Below are 17,823 nucleotides of genomic sequence, written 5' to 3'. Positions count from 1 at the left end.
ATCTCGATTGAAGCCCTCGAACCTCACTGTCATGAGACACAAGCCCTTTACCTTGTCAGCAGACCTGTCACCAGAAGCTGTCCCTCCATTGTTCCTCCTTGGCAGCCATACGGGCACGAAAACTTTGCGCATTGGGACAGCAGCATGATCTCTGGCTCTCAAATAGAGAGTCGACTGGCTTCCAACAGGTCAGTAGACCATAAGTATCAGTGTTACAGTCTCCAACAGCAGCAGGTCGAGATTTACTATCCGAATTCATAAACCTTTATTTCCTCGGCAAACTTGCCATTGAAGGAGTGATTCTTCTTCACGTCAGCAGACTCTATACTTCCGTGCCTTCTGATAGTTTCGAGTCCGAGCTTTACAACAGAGGGAGTATACTGTGGCATGCTCAGCACTGAACAAAAAAGCACGCCAGACATGTCTTGATTGGAATATCGTCTTGCAACTGGCAAGGCCACCACTAGGTGATTGAAGCATTCCATCCTTCAGCACTCAACCGAGCAGAAAGGCTTGCGCTCCTGTCACTGCCACGTTGGACGTAAGCGCAGCTTGACTGCCATTTTACCCACACTCAGTAGGCATTTAAACCTAACTTTTGTTGTCTCTCTCTCCCTTCCTGAATCATGGCATCTAGATATTGACTTCCCCGCGCATGTCAGCCCTCCCTTCAGAGTGATGTTGTCGCTTGTTGAGCCCCGGTGCGTGTGGTAGGAGCAGGACCTCATCGAGGGCGTTGGAGGTTGGCGAAAGTGAAAGATCCATTATCATTGGCAGACTCGGCATCGAGCGTGTTCGGAGTCTTCTTGCGGCCTGTCATGCGGTACATCCACTTTTTCGGATCATTGTTGCTAAGCGATTCCCACGTAGACTCGTCTGCTTCGACGGCGGCAGCCAAATCATCCAGCTCGGCGGAAATGTTGCCACCATGACCAGACCATTCATCAACATACACGACCACAACGGTCCGCTTCTCGGAGCTGACACGAGCCTGAAACTGTCTTGAAAGTGTTACCAACTCGAACTTCGCCAGGTAAGGAGCACGAGCGAGAAGCCGGAGTACTGGGCTCCATTTTGAGTCGTGTGCAATGACGATCCCCGAGAGTTTCACCCTCTCCAGAGTCTTAGAGCAAGTCTGGATAAACTTGATGAACTGGTCATGATCGATGTCCGAAGCAATACGACAGCTTGACAGTGTCAACTCGGTGATTTTTGCTGCTGCTACCAAGTCCAGGCCCTCGAGTAGGTTAAAGGCCACATTTCTATCAAGGCGCGGACACCACTGTGCGAGCCCAGACATCTCCAGACTCCTTTCTTCATGGTCCCAGATCAACTCAAATTCAATTATGTGCAAGCTAAAGTGCGCCTGCAACACATTGAACTTGAGTGATCTAGAGGGCGAGAGAATTCTAGTGACATCGAGAGCCTCGCTCGCGAACTTTTGAACAGTTTTGTCTCTGGTCGCGGCTGGACAAACCTCCCTTAATTCGAAGACCCATTTGCTGACAATGATATCGAGCTCATTGGCGCAGATGCGAACGATAAGGAAGACGAATCTCCTATCCTGCTTAAGAAGATGGAATTTGGATCGTGGTGAAAAAAGCTTCCAGATGCCGTGGCTGGTTCGATTGCGGTCTGTCACGCCTAAGGCGATTTTTTGTCCATGCATTTTCAGTTGGCGGAATGCTTCTTTGAGAAGTTTACAGGCATCATGATGATTGAAGGACTGGGTGCTGGCGACGTATCTTTTTCCGTCGTGCTCGAAGGGGCAGGTGGTATCGAGAATAACTGTCTTGACGAATCGTCCAAAATGAGGATGAGCGGCAATATCGATCAAAGCCTTGAGACTGTAGATGCTGAGGACATGGCGGCGGCACTCGATAAAGCGGTCGATAAATCTACTCCTGGTCGCTTCTTCCAGCTTCTTGCAGGTTGTTCGGAGAGCAATGAGACCCTCTGGGCCCACAAAAGTGACCACATGCTCCAAGATTTCGAGCGGGAGATCCAACATGCCTATATGATGTCAGCGTCATTCAGATAGCATGCTCATCTACACTATATGCTTACCATGAGGAGGCTGGAGATAGGTATCGATAAGCTCGTAGAGAGCACGTCTCGCACGCGGGATCCTGCTAAGGCGGATGACCGCAGCGACAAGGTCAGATGGAAGAGCTTCTGTATCCATCTGCTTGCTTGTGGCTATGCGCTCCGGGAGGTACAAGCTTGAGAAATGAGAGCGTGTAAAGCCACTGACGGATAAGGATGCGAAGTGTTGTTTGGGAAAGCAGAGAGTGTTCGCAACGTTCACGCGGAAGAGCTGAGCCGCGTGAGAAACAACACTGAACTGAAGAGTGTGTCGGAGAAGATGTTTGCGTTTGGACGTGGTGACAGATTTTGCTGTATGGAGGATGGATGTTGGAGCTGTGCGAACACGCGCAATGTATGTTTGGGTAGAAGAAGATCTAACAATTAAACTTGTCGAGGAAGAACTTGTTTTGATGCCGAGCCCAAGCTCGATGGCTTGCTCAATTTTCCGGCCTGGAAACCACAACAAAGACGATGGCGGCAATCAGCACTCCCGACAAGGATATACGATCTTCTCGACCTTGACTAACGTCACAATTCAATTGCACAGAATTATGAGCGATGTAATGAAACCCTCTCATGACGACTCACATTCAATGCTCACAGTACCCCTGAACCATATTGGAAAATTGGATACTCATATGATGAGCTTGACTAATTCACAAAGCAGATTTGCACGGATTCTTTGCCATCTTGCTCGATCACCAGAGGAACACGAAGTTATTTTCATGAGCCATGACTGTCTACTGTAGCTACCTGCTCATAGCATCAGCTCTGACTGATTCCTGACATACTCGCCCTGAGTCCACGGTAGCTATCTCGTGATTGAGCGCACAGAATTGATGCAAGAACATCTCTCTCAAGATTGGCTATCCTGAGTCGGGGTTCAGCAGCGTGCACATAATCTTGTTGCAAAACCATGCAGGTCAATTCTCAAGATCTACTTCGATGCTTAGTCTCTGAGTGACTCTACCGATCTCAGCACCTCGACTTGCCATTCTTGGTCATCACCATCTATGCTCCTCATCCACAAGCAACTCTTCAAACTTTCCGAGAAAGATGAGTTTGTCCTTGGGCAGCTCATCAAAACCAAACCTCTTCACTAATCCCGGCAACTTCTTCTCACTGCCAAGCACCTCCTCAAATCTCGATCTCTCATCCACGATCTTATATCTGTCCCAGTGTGTGAACGCCTCCAGAACCTTCTTATCAAGATCAACAACCCAGGCCCACTCCATAGAGATATCATCCGCAAGAAAATCGATGCCCCAAAGGTGAATCTTGACAGGTTCCAGTTCCGTAGCATTTGCTAAGATGTTCAATATCTTTGCTCCAGTATCGCGAGAAAGAGATTCGATGGCAGGTATCGGCATGAAACTTCTCGTTTCGATCTGCTTGCGGTGGAGATCCTCGAAGTAAGCGTCTCGCTCTGTATCGCTGAGGACGATGATGCGGTTGTCGCTATCATCCAGGACTCCTTCCAATTTTTGGATGTTCGTAGGGTCAAGGAGGAAGTTGAGGATGGTCAGGCCTTGCCCAGCAGGGTACCCGTCCCACTGGCCATACTGAATGACACAGTATTGACCTTTGTAGTAGACGAGGATGAGGTTACGAGTGCCCATCTTGATCGAAGGATAGTTGAGTTGTTGAAGGAAAAGAATAGTGGTGTAGCAGGTGGGGATTTATATTTCTATGGGTCGTGATGTAATTTTGCGGCACGTAAAACTGCAGAAGGCTGCAGTCGCGCCGAATGTTACACAGCATGAAATTGCCGCCTTCGTCTCCCACCTCGAAATTGCTAGCGGGCAGCATGCTTCAATTCATATTACTCGTTACACTCTCCCTGTGTGCTGACAAAGGTCAGTCCTGGTTTTTCAATCCAGTATTGGATTGACTCTACCTGCATCTCGAGGTACAAGGTTAATTATAAGCTGTCAAAATGCACAGTTAATCACAATGTGAGGCTGGCCATCGAAATAGCCTGCCATGGTCTTCTTTCTGCGAAAACCACACTCTTCTCGAGCATCATGCATTTCTATAGCTACCTAACAGTGTCTTCAGCACACGCGAAGGAACTATTGAGGCCACATGGCGGTATGCTAAGTTGAACGAAGATCATGATTTTGGATGAACGCCATGAGACGCGTTCTGCTTGATCTCACGCCCTCCCCGTACACTGAGGTCAGTCAAAATTCTGCCATTGACCCTATCTCACTCTTGAGGTACAAGGGTTATCATAAGCTGTCGAAATGCACAATTGTAATCAACATGTGAGGCTGGCCATTGGAATAGCCTTTAATGCACTTCTTTCCGTGGAGGCCGGGTTCTTGTTGGAGATATTGTGCAATTGTATCGCTACCTGTGACTTCTCTAGCACACGGAAATTAAGCATTGAGGTCGCAGGGCTGTACGACTGATTGAATGAAAATCATAATTTTGAATAAATGCTATGGACAAACATGAACTATGGAATGTCGTGGGAATATATGCATGAAAAGGATGAAAAAAGACCAAAAGCGGTTATCAAGCCTAAGCTTCAGCCTTGATGTATGGAATACCAGTCAGCTTGTAGCCTCTCTCGCTAAGCTGTGGTGGCTGGCGAGGCTTCCATGTGTTGAGAGGATCAGGCTTGCCATTACGCATGGGCGTCAGGTACTCCTTGATGAAAGGCTGAAGAGCCATGGGCCAGTGGCTGTGGCCATGCTGCTCCTCGAACAGCTTCTTCTTGAGCTTGAGGTCATCCTGAGTTGCTGTCGAGACTGGCAACATGCAGACGTAGACAACAAATCTGTCAGTGTTCTGCTTGGGGGAAGCGTTGTAGTGAGGAGTGCGAGAATCCCACAGAACGACATCACCAGGCTCGGCATCGACCTTGACCCATTCGTAACCTCTGTCGGCCAACCATTTGAGACCAGTCTCCTTGAACAAGTAGATCTCGTTTGTCCATCTGAAGCCACGTTCTTCATTTCTGAAAACGTTGTGGTACTCCTCGCTGACCTTGTGGCCACCCTTCAAGACAAGGAGACCACCATCCTCAGGACCGTTGGGCAAGAGGTTGACGAAACCCTGAACGCAACGTAGACCTCCACGCTCTGGGTCTTGATCTTGGTGAGGCCAGGCACCGTTGGCGGGAAGATCTTGACGGTTGGCAAGCGATACGTTGACAGCATCGAACGAGCAGATCAGATCCTCAGTGTCATAGAGTTTCGCGAAGACGTCAATAACAGCTGGTTCAGAACGGACACCCCATGTGAAAGATTCGTGAGTAGCACCGTATGCTTGAACAAGGCCCTTTTGGTGAATAATAGGGAGGCACTCTTCGCGAATAGTAGAGGGGTCATCCCTCTTGTAGCCGAGTCCAAAACTCTCGAGCCAGTCTTTGATGTCCTCGGCGTATTTGAGAGCCTTTTCCTTTTCGAGAACATTCTTGACTACACAGTAGCCATCACGGGCAAGATCTAGGCAAGGATTAGTATTGGCTCTGAGAGTACATCAACAAGATCCAAAGCTTACCATCACGGAAGTCGCCATAGTGGACTGACTCGTCAAGGACGTTGAGAATTGGAGTGTCATGGACCTGAACAGGTGGGACAGCCTGAACGGTCACTTTAGGAGGTTCGTTCCACTCCTTGTCGATAGGTGCGCTGGTCACAGTAGCAGTAGCCATGCTGATTGTTGCGATGCTGGAGATATTTCTTGATAAGAGATGATCAGATAGTATCTGGAGAAGAGGACGGGGTATTTTCGAGATGACTTTGGCTCTTCTTATGATTAACGAGTGTCAGTCGCCCGATGGAGGTCCGTTGCCTTATGGAGAGGCTCCAGGCTCGTCCGAACTCAGCCGCTGGCGTCGCCGAAGCAAACTGGGGATGAGCCCCGTTCGGCAGATTGAACTCCTTTTCGGGACCAAAAGTTGCCGGTCAAAATCGATCAAGAGCTGCCCAATTCAGGAACGTGAACAGATAGGAGAGTCGATGCATGTTTTGCATATCATAGAACATTGATCTGTGTGCAATTCTAGCAGACAATAGCAATACATGCGCACTTGATCGTGCCCAGGTCACAAAGGGAAGGCTCAACTCCGAAACGGTTGCTCCGAACCGAGATGCTTCCCCGCACTCGGAGCAGACTTGACCTCCGATTAGTCCTTCTAGAATCCAGTAAAAGCGAGCTTTATTATGTACTGCCTTGCATCCCTTCTCCGAGTGTCAAGCATGATTACCTCTTCTCGTTGCCCCTTCAGCAATAATGCTTGAGAACGGGGGTCGGCAATTGTCATCCACTTCCCCACACCTGCCTTGCGAATGCGGGCGTGATGCGGGGTCCAGACATGGAGTTGGCTTCTCGTGACAAAAGTCATGGCCATCACCCAGGCTCAGAATGAGGACTGACCAGATGACTTCTGGCCATAGTCAGGAACCAACTTATTGCTGACTACCTACATCCCCGAACTCACCCGTGTCCACATCCCGCACCACTATACCACAATGTGGGATGTTCTGAACCACAGACATATGAAACGCGGTAAGCTAGACGATGATGGCTTGAATGTCGCCTCTCTACAGGACGACTGGCCAGAAAGAGAAAAGTCTGTTCTCAAAATGCTCGTCGCAATACCCATGATGGACTTTCAGAGTGACGGATAGCTGCTTGCCCTAACCTATTCCCCAGACTTCTGATGTCGGACGCGCCCACAAGATACGAAGCTTCCCCATCTCTTGTCCACTATTCGAACGGTAGGGCTCAGTAAAAGACTACATGATGAATCGGTTCATCTGTGGAGGGACCAACCCCATAAAGATCCCCCTTGCACTCCCCCAGAGTATTCGTAGCCGGGGTTCACTTGGTCAATCATCTGTCTTCAACCTCTACCACATCGCATTGCTTAAGTCGGGCAACACGAAGTTCTCTTTTCCATATCTCCCTCGTTCCATACTATTTCCTCCGCTATGGACAAGTCAAACACCAGTCATATGGAAGTCTCGACCTTCCCCGACTCGCACGTAGTCGATACATACGCTGTCGATAGCAAAGATGAACAAGTAACAGTCATTGGTACCATGGGCCAGGATCCTGACCACAAGGCGCCTTTGTCTTGGAGAGCATGGGCTATTGTTGCGATTTGCGCCCTAGCTACATTTCAGGTATGCTCTCCTTCCCGTCACACATGGCACAATCATTGACACAGCCAGAATACATACTACGGTATTGCACCTGCCGCGAACCAATATGCCATTGCTGGAGCTTTAGGGGGTACAGCAAGTGAAAGAATCTGGATCGTTCAAGCTGCTGCCGTTCCTGCCATCGCCTTTGGCCCAATCTTCGCCATCATTTCGGATGTGTACGGCCGCAGATACCTCATCCTCATCGTTTGGTGCCTCTTTGCCGTTGGCTCTATCGTATCCATGACTGCTAGCGGTATGACTGCTGTTATTGCTGGTCAAGCACTCTCCGGTATTGCATCTGGTATATCCGGTATCATGTTTGCTGTTGCATCCGAAGTCATTCCAGGGGCTTACCGTGCTTACGGTCAAACTATCGTCAGTTGGGTCTCTGGACTTTCATCTCTTGTTGCCCTTCTCCCCATCGGTGCTGCGACTGCTGCGGACCCTGTCAATGGTTGGAGATGGGTTTTCCGCATCAAGTTCATCCTTGAATGTCTCGTCATCATCGGCATTGCAGCACTTTACTTCGTAAGTAACCTGTCGTCTGATTGATTGCTGAGCTGACCATTTCACTATGCAGCCCCCGCCACGTACTGCTGCCAGCAAACAGTCTCTCGGTCAGAAACTCAAAGCTCTCGACTGGATCGGTTACATTCTCCTCTTGGGAGCTCTTGTCCCTTTCTTGATGGGCTTTGCTTGGAGCAGTGACTCCAACTATGGCTGGGCCAGCAAGACTCATACCGTTGTTCCTGTGGTTGTTGGTGGAGTCCTCTTCATTGTCTGCCTGATCTATGGTATGGTTCGATCGTTTCCAACAGCCAGACCTTAGCTGACTCGATTTCAGAATGGAAGGGTACCAAGACTGGTTTCTTGGACCATCGTCTGTTCCAGAACGGACGCAATTTCCCTCTGTGCATGGTTCTCATCGCTGTCGAGGGCTCGCTCTTTTATTTGATGAACAACATCTACCCATCCCAAGTAAATGGCCTCTGGGAGCAGCCTGGAACCATCAAGGCCAACGCCTACCTTCTTCCCTTCTTCATGGTCATCACTGTTGTTTCGCCCTTCCTATCCATCTATGTTACCAACTTCAGAGACGTTAAGTGGCCCATCTTTGTCGGTTTCATCTCTTTCAGTGCTTCTGTTATCGGTCTTGCTCTTGCAGGTACAGATGGAAAGCTTGGTCTCACATTCAATGGTATTGGTGGTTTGGGCTTTGCTCCTGTTCTGATCTTGATCATGGTCTGGGTTCAGGTAAGCAATGGACACCCTATGAACTGCCGAGCAGTAAACTGACTTTCGATTTGCAGAACTCTACTCCTCCACTCTTCATTGGTACCGCCTCAGCTCTTACCATCTCCTCTCGCACGCTCGGTGGTACCGTCGGCTTGGGCATTGCAAATGCAATTTACGGCTCTCTCACAAACACTCAAATCCCCGAGGCTATTAGTACGTGGCAATCGAGACCCTTGGCCATTGAAGCAAAGCTAACATATCTTGTGTAGTCGCTGCCGTAGCTCCCCTAGGCTTCAATCCTGCTCACATTGGTCAGCTCATTGGCTTCTACATGTCTGGTCAAGGTCTTGACAAGATCCCTGGGATCAACGGACAAATTCTTGGTGCTGGTCTGGCCGCGCTTCACAAGACAGAGGCTCATGCTTACAAGATTGTCTGGTTATCTTTCCTTCCAGGCTGTGTAGTTGCTGCTGTCGTCTGCCTCTTTATGCGCAATTCGAGCGAAAGAATGAATTGGGTCGTCGATGCACCTCTCGAGACAAAGTCTGATGTACTTTCTGCCAAGGAACGGGCATTGGAGGCAGACCATGCATCAGTGCACATTCCTACCTTGAATGATAATATCGAGGTAGAGTTGGTCGAGCGTAGATAGAATTGCGTTCGCAAGAGCTTGACCGTGGCGAACTTGGGATCAAGTGCTCTTCTGTATATAGCGTATGAATTTATGTTTAGTTATGATAACATCCTTTCTCGATGCATGTACACCAAAATGACCCGAGCAACATAACTCGTAGCAAGACAGACAGACCGTCGACCTTTATGAAGATTGCTAAACAATCATCGTAGTAGTTTGATCCATGCACAAAGTACGACATTGTGGTTGTCAAGGTGAGCATCGATCCCTATGTCTCTAGGTTTTCATCGTGGCAACAGAGTTCTGGGTCAAAGGATGCTACGCATTATCGACGAGCATTCACTGAGCAGTCCTCATGATCTACTCACTGTTGCTCGATGTACAATATGCTTCCGGAAACCCGGTTTCGACTCCCTCACACTGGACACCACCCAGTCCTGCCGGACTTGCCGGTCGATCATGCTGCACACGATTCCTTGTCGATGTGTCCACGTCTAGATCTTTGGCTATGCTCTTAGTCTGCTATGTACACAATGAAAACTCACCCGTGCTGACCCGAGAGTGGAGGAGACAGTACTTGAGAACTTGCTGCATTCTGAGTGTCAACTCTCTCCACCGACATGCTTGTCTTATAGTCTGTTCGTAACCTAGAGTCTCCGCACAGTCAGTGGAGAACCAATTAGGAGCTATTGAAGTATCAATGTTTGTTGCATTGGCGAGTTCCGCGTTCTGTTCCTATTCGAACAGAAAAGGCTTCGTTTACCAAAACTTGCAACAGGTCTTGCTACTTGCAGTCTCTGATATTCTTGAGCCTTTCATTCGATCCTCAGACCATCTTGTCGAATCAGAGATAGGGTATTGGGCTACAAGAAAGATCGTCATGATTGACTACTGCAAAGACCCTCGAGGAGATGCTTCCATGATCAGCATCGATGCAGGCTCTTGAAGCATGTGAGACAGCATCTTCTATTGTCTTGCAACTCCTAGCGCTAACGCTCTACACTCTGTATAAGCAGGATACAAGCTCCATATTGGAGGTCTTGTTCCATGTGCAGAGAGTATGAGTGGAGTGGTCGACCCACACGACAATCATTCAAACAACATTCAGTCAAAAGACCAAACCCATCTGATGAATTACCATGACCCCTTCATCTGAACAGTCGGTGAAACCTTCTCCAGCCATCAGCTTCTGCAAACATACGCACAGTCACCTCGGAGCATTCTTCCCGCCAATCTAGTCCAGATAGCCATACCCGTCCCAAGGTACATTGAGAATGTTTGACCATCCTCGTGACCACATAGAACACCTCTGCCAGATCGCCTGGGGATACTTCAAGGAGACCATTCGGATACTCGTAAAATACCAAGTCCACACTACCGTGATGGTTTTGAATGTTCTTGAACACTCGGGGCATGGTACTGGAAAAGGCATGAAGATAGTCTGGATTAAACCTGCCAGGAAGGCCGTAGAGAAAATCAGAGGCTATCTCGATTTCTCGTACATAACGACCAAAGAAGGGATGCCTAACAATTTCCAGTAGGGTGCATATTCTGAGATCTGACGCGATGACATAGCGAGTTGTGAAGAATGCGGATCCGAACGCTTCGTTGGTCATGTCTTGAAGCTTACGGCAGGTCAGACGCATATTGGCAAGGCAAGACTTCTCTGTAACGTCGACTATCATCAGGAGAAGTTCTGTAGGAAGGTCTATCAGCTTTGTCACAGGCGTCGCTTCTATCTTGTCAGTTTTTCTCCCTGGAAGGGGGCGCCATAGTTGCACTTACCTTTTGTAGCATCACCGCGCGGGTTGCTTTGAAGATAAGCAGCAAAGTCTTGCCATGTGATGCACTTCGCAAACAAATCTCTAAGTCTCATATCGAACTGACGGCTGGGCTCAGACATAGTTGAAGTGGTGGATGGGTTTGGTAGATTGAGGCAGCAGAAGCTGATGTTGTTACCTGCGTGAAAGCGCTCGCGAATCTAACTCAAACCAACACATCGACTGACGCAACGTCGAAAGACGCCTACCCACGACAGAGCCATTCAGGGACGGCCTACGTTCTCAGGTGGTGTTGAGTCAGTTCTTGGATAAGCTACGTACTGTATGAGCCATGAAGGAACCAGTTCGAATTTGGTTTGTGTATGCTTACGATACTCTCTCCATCACCACCTTCTTTCCGGTGTTGCCATTCCACATTTCCATTAACGCTTCGCTATTGCTACTCTCAATCAGTCTCACCAAGACTTCCATTCCACCTCTGCACACCAGATCTGCAACAATTCTGCCTCCATCTTGATACTCCTCTTCACCGTGAGCAGCGATCCACAACCACTGCTCCGGCATCTGACCAACCTTCAAGCATGGGACTCCTTCTTGCGCCAAAAACTCTACCTTGAATTGCGTTCCCTTCTCTTTCCACATCCCGTTCCACTTTTCTATAACAGCTGTGTCAGGAGGAGTAGCAGAGACATCAGCAAAAGGAATGCATGTTCTCATGTACAGAAACTCCTTTGCCTTCTTCCAACCAAGCAGATAGGACATAGCCGCCTCCATTTTATAACCAACCGGATCTCCCTCAAGCGAATTTACCATGAAGCAGAAGCCTTGGTTTCCATCAAGAGAGGCCATGACATTGCACTTCCAACCAGGCACATTGCTGCCGCTGTGGCCGAAGTGAGTGTTTGTGACGAACCAGCCATGAGCCATGGTCGACATAACTTCCTCAAGCATCTGCTTGGCAAGGTGTTGAGGAAGAAGTCCACTCTCATTGTGTAGAGACTTTTGGATTGCCGAGACCAGGATCAAGAGATCGGTTGGTGTTGACCATAATCCTGCAGCAGACTGTTCTGGGTTCACTCGATGAGGTGCTTCGCAAGCGGTGTAGCCATTGTAGTGTGCTCTTGCATAATTACCCTTGCCCTGCTGTCTTTTGGTATTCAAGTCTTCGTCGTCAGGGACAGCGAAAGTCGACCTTTTCATTCCCAGTGGTGTAAAGACGTACTCTTGCATCACCTGGGCTAATGGCTTCTTCATCACTTCTTCAATGATAAGCTGCAAAATCTCATAGCCACCGCCAGAGTAGTTGAAATTATGACCAGGCCAATCCTTAAGCCGAATAGGCAAAGTATTACTCGGCCAACCACCTTCCAACGCCTCTTTCAACTCCGGCAACGCAGCGCGAAAGTGCCCATTGGCATTGCGACTGAGATCATACCCAGGAAAGCCATAGACACCACTAGTTTCCAGTCCAGAAGTGTGAGACAATAACATAGATATCGTGATGAACTTTGCCATTCCTTTAGTTTCTGGTGTCTCTAATTTATCGACTTCTTCCTTGGGTAGATAGGCTGAGATCGAGGTGTGCAGAGATAGATGGCCGGATTCGATTAGTTTGAAGATCAAAAGCGCACAAACAGATTTCGAGATTGAGCAGGCTTGGAAGAGGGTAGATGTATCTTCGCTGCCTGATGTTATGCAGTGAGATGTTATGTTGTGGTGATCGAGAATGGCGAATGAGATGCATGCGGTTCCAAGGTCTTGCAGGACGGCGGCTGCGGTCTCGTGAGATGCATTGCGGTTATTGCGCACGATGAGTTCTTCTAGTCTATTTATCATTGAGGTATTCATGGTTGCCACAAAAACATATGTCGATAAATTGGCCTTCCAAGATTGGGCACATAAGGTAAGCTTTATGCAAGCAATCAGTTGCTGTTGCCTAGAGCCTCGGCTATGCAAGTCGAATCCTGCAAGCCACAAATCCCGAGATCAAGAAACGTGGATAGAAGGTGCATAGACATTACAAAGAGAGTGTCTCAATTGAGTTGTATGAACTTTTGCATTTACGATTAGACCGTATTGCCATACGCGCACGAATTGAGAGCCAGCCAACTGTTGTTATTATTGACATCATGCGAGACTACATCTACTGCATCTCCATAGCATCAGCACCATCGTTCTTCGACTTGGCTGCTCGCTGCTCATCTAGCTTGCCAGCGCCCTTGATAGCCTCCAGACCCTTTGACGTCAGGTACAAGAAGTGGCGCTCCTTGTAGTTGTCGATCTGGTTGAAGAAGAGGTGGAATCTGAACAATCATGTTAGCAATCTTGCAATTCAACCAACTTCAATTAGAACTTACGTGTTATCTCTCTCCTCCTCGGCAAAGATTCTTTGATAAATCTCCCTTTGCTTGAATTCCTCAAGTTCCTTCTCGTATTTGCCAAAGTCAAGCTTCTCCTTATCGTGTTTGACAGCTTGAATCTCGTTGTAGCTGTCGAACACAGGACGCTCAAGCAACAATCCCAATCCAGGAACCTTGGGAATGCTGATCTTCTGGTCGCCCTGGGCTTCGACGATGCGCTCGATAGGACAGCCGCAACGAATAGTCAAGGCGACCATACCAACCATCTTGCGGATCTGATGCATCATGAAAGATTGACCATGGACCTTGAGGGACAACCATTCGGTTCCATTGATGATGATAGGCTTTGGGTTGCAGACAAAGGACTTGATGTTGCGCTTAGCTGAGGGATCCTTGAATGTCTTTTGGATGGTGAAGTTGTGGTAGTTGCGTGTGCCAACGTAGCAGTCCAAGGCGGCTTGTACGCGAGCAATGCGCTCGTCCGGGATGCGATATGCACGACGGGCAGTGTTGTAGGCGATCTTGAGTTGCTTAACAGCAGCTTCAATACGCTTCTTCTGTTCTGTGGGGATGTTTGTCGACTCGAGAGTGGCAGGCTCATCAGGCATGGGAGTATCGGTTGTACCAGCAGTCTCGGCAGCAGCTTCAGGCTTGGCCTCGGCATCTGCTGGTGCTGATGTGTTGACATCGGCAGTCTGCTTGACCTGCTCTTCCTGCTTGTCTTGTTGTTCTCCATCAGGATTGAAATCGGAAGGCTCGTGAATGGCTTGTAGGACCAAATCGCGAATGTCGTCGTCCAATGCGTCCACAATAGGCTTGATATCGCGCTCTTCAACAGTCTTCCAGAAGTCCTTGACCTCAGCCTGGCGAGATTCATAACCTTCACGGTCACCAGCCTCATCCGCAGCCTCCTCCAGATTTCTTGCCATCCAACTGCTCGGGTGTGGAGGCAAGAAGGCGTGTGAAGGAATCAAGTATTCGTACCAACGACTATCACAGACTTGGTAGCAGCTGAAACTGCCGATTGTTCTTTCAATTCCCCAGACTCTGATTTGTGGTGAAAGGTGTGAGTTGATCTTTTGGACGATATTGGGGTCCTCGACAATCAACTTAAGCGAGATCATGTTGCCTGCAGCGTGAACACCCTTGTCGGTACGAGCGCATCTGACAAGTGCCGACTTCTTGGGATCATCAGCGTTGGCCTTTGAGATGGCACCAGCTTTGACAAAGGCCGTGAACAGATCACCTTCGATCGTCTTCTCGGTTGTGTTGATTTGCATGCCCTTATAGCCAGTACCACTGTAACCAATCAAGACGGCAACCTTGCGCTTTGGTTTGCGCTCTTCTGCGGCAATCTCATCCTGGGCGAAGGGTGCAGGAAGGACTGAGTTTTCAGGACGCGGCTTCTTCTTTTCTTCGTCGTTGCGAGCTCTTCGATCGGGCTGTTCGCGTCTGGAGAGGTGATCAGTGTTTGTTAAGAATATATCACGCATCAGCAATACCTACGACCACGCGTTCCTGCCCATATCTCTCTTCTTACCACCGCGACCAAATTTGAGTCCGTCGTCTTGGAATCGCTTGCGCTTGCGGTCGCTGTGTGACTCTTGCTTTGGCTCTGCACTGCCCTCAGCTGTGGTTGTGTTGGATGTGTCATCGACAACAGGCGCCGTAACCGGCTTGGTCTCACTCGAATCTGCCATGGTGTTGTTATTGACATGGTGAAAATGGTCGACATGGGCAATTCTTCTTTCTACCGCCGCCTTGGCGTCATGCTCGACGAAACTCTCTCCACATCTCCGCTTTTGCCAGGGTCTCACCTCTTGCAACAATTTTGACCATCTTTTTTTCTTGATTCTTCTATAGCATCGTCCACATCGGGTCTTATGCCTCTAAGAGTCTATGGTATGATAACAGATACACTGTCCCGTGCGCTATGAGATCGACAGCTTGTTTCCATGTACACCAAGAAGCCAAGGAACTTTTTCCATTCTGAGTATTGCTTTGATCAAGAAGTTCACCAACTTTGTTAATCTCGACGATAATCTGCCAACATCAAAGAATGCTATCGAGAAGTTGGCAGTTTTTCGAAGTATGCGATAAGTGGCGGGTGCTGCGGACAGATGAAGTCTTCCTTTATCCTCTGAGCGACTTCTATGAGGATCGGAAAGCTCTAGTATACCATTGAGACCAACACTTGCTGGTGAGTGCGAGGATTATATACGTTTGAGATTGGGCTCAAAGTATAATCTCTTCTTAGCTCAGTTGGTTTAGAGCGTCTGACTGTAATTGCTTGATTGTCATCAGAAGGTCCTTTGTTCGACTCAGAGAGAGGAGATCCTTTTTGCTTGCGAACTTTCGATCTCTCAGGTGACTGGGCCGCTAATTTTCTTACCTCTTCCCTTGGATACCAATTCATTTTGTCAATTGCTACTTACACATGATTTACCACAAGCAAATCTGGCAAGAAGCACCATATCTATCGTCTTAAAACAATCCATTCACGCCTCTTGAAACATCAGGAGATTCAAAAGTTTAAGAGGCGGCTCGGGCGCATCGTGGTTGAACCCTGCGACGCGGCCAGACCCGCAAATCTCTCCTTTGACCATTCAACATCATGCCTTCCTTGATCTCGTCTGTTTCTTCCTTCCCTGTTGCGCTCACAAGGTCAATTGCTCTGTCGTTTGGGTATTGAATTGATCTGTCACTGTGCGCTCGCATTGGCGCTTTCACTCTTTTCGAACCGTCAAGTTTGGTCTTCTTTCGCCTCTCATCCCTTGCGATACGAAGCACATCTATCACTCTTTAGCCGTATTGTCGATACGGATCTCTCGGATTTACAGATTGAAACTTCTTGAATATTGCATCCATCTCAATTCAAGTCGAGCGGGATCTCTAGACCTCATCACGTCTTCGAATAGCTTTGACCGGACCAATCACCCGCAATAACCCATTTTACACAATGGCTCGCACCGTTGATCCCTACTTGACAGGACCTGATTTGGTCGTTTCCAAGAACCTCCTCCAGGACTTACAAGCATTGGCAGCACCAGCAGGTCAAGATCCTGCAGATGATGATAAGGACATCAAGCAACTCCTTGCAATCAATGATCCTAACAGTCCAGACTTTGTACCAACTGTCTTCACAACATGGGACGACAAGGATCTCAATCCTACGATCAACGAGTATCTGGTCAAGCCATACACTAAGATTGCCATGGGAATCGTGCGCCACCCGACAGATGTCGTCTTCCTAACGCATATTATCCTGTACATGACTGTCAATCTGGCAAGCGCTGCATACCTCTACTATGATTTCCATTGGTATCATGGTGTGATACATACCGTATACACTGTCTGGTGTGCCGGCGCTTTTACTCTGCTCATGCATAATCACATCCACAACGGAGGTGTCCTGAAGAAGAAATATGCATGGTTCGATCTCACCTTCCCTTATGTGTTGGAACCGCTTATGGGCCACACATGGGATTCATACTATTACCACCACGTTAAGCACCACCATGTCGAGGGCAACGGACCGGACGACCTTTCCTCAACTATCCGCTACCAGCGCGATTCGCCATTCGACTTTGCATGCTATGTCGGACGCTTCCTTTTCTTCATCTGGGCCGAACTGCCTTTGTACTTCCTCCGTAAGGGCAAGTCTAGATTGGCACTCCAATCAGGTGTATCAGAGATGGCCAACTACGCTTTCTTCTACTTCATGGCGACCAAAGTCAACTTCGGTGCATCCATGTTTGTCCTCTTGCTTCCGTTCAGCATCATGCGTATCGGACTCATGGTCGGCAACTGGGGACAGCACGCTCTTGTTGACGAAGTGGATCCTGATTCGGATTTCAGAAGCAGCATCACTCTCATTGATGTACCCAGCAACCGCTTCTGCTTCAACGATGGCTATCACACTGCTCATCATCTCAATCCTCGCCGTCACTGGAGGGATGCACCTGTCCATTTCCTTCAGAGTAAGGAAGCATACAGCAATGGCCGTGCGCTCGTCTTCCACAACATCGATTACCTGATGTTGACCGTCAGAGTGCTTCAGAAGCAATACCTCTACCTTGCCGAAAACTGCTTAATACCAATCGGCGATCAGACCAAGATGTCGAAGCAAGAGCTTGCAGATATGTTGCGTACAAAGACAAAGGCATTCACGGAGGAAGATATCAGACAGAAGTTTGGTATCAAGGCTAGATCGGGCAGAAAGAGTGGATGGATGGCTTGGACAGAGAAGGTTCTTGGTCGCTTTTCTGGTTCGGTCTCAGCTCCCATGGTCAAAGAGTCGACCGAGTAGATACTGCGGTAGCGATTCGAGACTTCATATAAGTAGCGATCTAATTACCATGTTGTTTACCTTCTGCAACCTGACCGTCTTCGGCGTGAGCAGGTTTTGAATTCAGATTAGACATTGAACAGCCTCGAAGAAAGCACCGTGCCACGGAACTCTATACTTTCAGACTACGCTGACGGCGCTGCCACTGCTCGTTCTGAACCCAGTCACATACAGGACTCTTTGGGAGATTGACAAGGGCATAGCCGAGAGTTCC

General features: G+C 48.6%; 7 protein-coding genes across 7 annotated transcripts; 2 read left to right on the top strand and 5 right to left on the bottom strand.

The window, feature by feature from the left end:
• Nucleotides 1-724: 724 nt before the first annotated feature.
• Nucleotides 725-2,185, bottom strand: M437DRAFT_80326 (uncharacterized protein; the record flags this gene model as incomplete). The annotated part of the gene is made up of 2 exons (XM_041027332.1): nt 725-2,013; nt 2,068-2,185. 2 exons carry the CDS (start codon nt 2,183-2,185, stop codon nt 725-727), a joined length of 1,407 nt encoding a protein of 468 aa, XP_040884706.1.
• A 907-nt stretch (nt 2,186-3,092) lies between these two features.
• M437DRAFT_37791 (uncharacterized protein) lies at nt 3,093-3,707 on the bottom strand (the record flags this gene model as incomplete). Its single annotated transcript, XM_041019712.1, has 1 exon — nt 3,093-3,707. One exon carries the CDS (start codon nt 3,705-3,707, stop codon nt 3,093-3,095), a length of 615 nt encoding a protein of 204 aa, XP_040884705.1.
• Nucleotides 3,708-4,614: 907 nt separating this feature from the next.
• M437DRAFT_37608 (uncharacterized protein) lies at nt 4,615-5,752 on the bottom strand (the record flags this gene model as incomplete). Its single annotated transcript, XM_041019665.1, has 2 exons — nt 4,615-5,543; nt 5,599-5,752. The coding sequence occupies 2 exons, from the start codon at nt 5,750-5,752 to the stop codon at nt 4,615-4,617; spliced, it is 1,083 nt and encodes a 360-aa protein (XP_040884704.1).
• Nucleotides 5,753-7,145: 1,393 nt separating this feature from the next.
• M437DRAFT_38472 (MFS general substrate transporter) lies at nt 7,146-9,138 on the top strand (the record flags this gene model as incomplete). The annotated part of the gene is made up of 6 exons (XM_041019842.1): nt 7,146-7,229; nt 7,278-7,778; nt 7,831-8,044; nt 8,095-8,504; nt 8,561-8,699; nt 8,756-9,138. 6 exons carry the CDS (start codon nt 7,146-7,148, stop codon nt 9,136-9,138), a joined length of 1,731 nt encoding a protein of 576 aa, XP_040884703.1.
• Nucleotides 9,139-11,267: 2,129 nt separating this feature from the next.
• M437DRAFT_71486 (beta-lactamase/transpeptidase-like protein) lies at nt 11,268-12,749 on the bottom strand (the record flags this gene model as incomplete). Its single annotated transcript, XM_041025682.1, has 1 exon — nt 11,268-12,749. The coding sequence occupies one exon, from the start codon at nt 12,747-12,749 to the stop codon at nt 11,268-11,270; it is 1,482 nt and encodes a 493-aa protein (XP_040884702.1).
• A 295-nt stretch (nt 12,750-13,044) lies between these two features.
• On the bottom strand, nt 13,045-14,961 carry M437DRAFT_36476 (pseudouridine synthase; the record flags this gene model as incomplete). Its single annotated transcript, XM_041019458.1, has 3 exons — nt 13,045-13,204; nt 13,259-14,713; nt 14,768-14,961. 3 exons carry the CDS (start codon nt 14,959-14,961, stop codon nt 13,045-13,047), a joined length of 1,809 nt encoding a protein of 602 aa, XP_040884701.1.
• A 1,259-nt stretch (nt 14,962-16,220) lies between these two features.
• On the top strand, nt 16,221-17,570 carry M437DRAFT_36541 (uncharacterized protein; the record flags this gene model as incomplete). The annotated part of the gene is made up of 1 exon (XM_041019471.1): nt 16,221-17,570. The coding sequence occupies one exon, from the start codon at nt 16,221-16,223 to the stop codon at nt 17,568-17,570; it is 1,350 nt and encodes a 449-aa protein (XP_040884700.1).
• Nucleotides 17,571-17,823: the final 253 nt, after the last annotated feature.

The sequence above is a fragment of the Aureobasidium melanogenum genome (assembly GCF_000721775.1).
Source record: "Aureobasidium melanogenum CBS 110374 unplaced genomic scaffold scaffold_1, whole genome shotgun sequence".
NCBI classification, from domain to species: domain Eukaryota; kingdom Fungi; phylum Ascomycota; class Dothideomycetes; order Dothideales; family Saccotheciaceae; genus Aureobasidium; species Aureobasidium melanogenum.
This window is presented reverse-complemented; position numbering and strand designations above follow the sequence as displayed.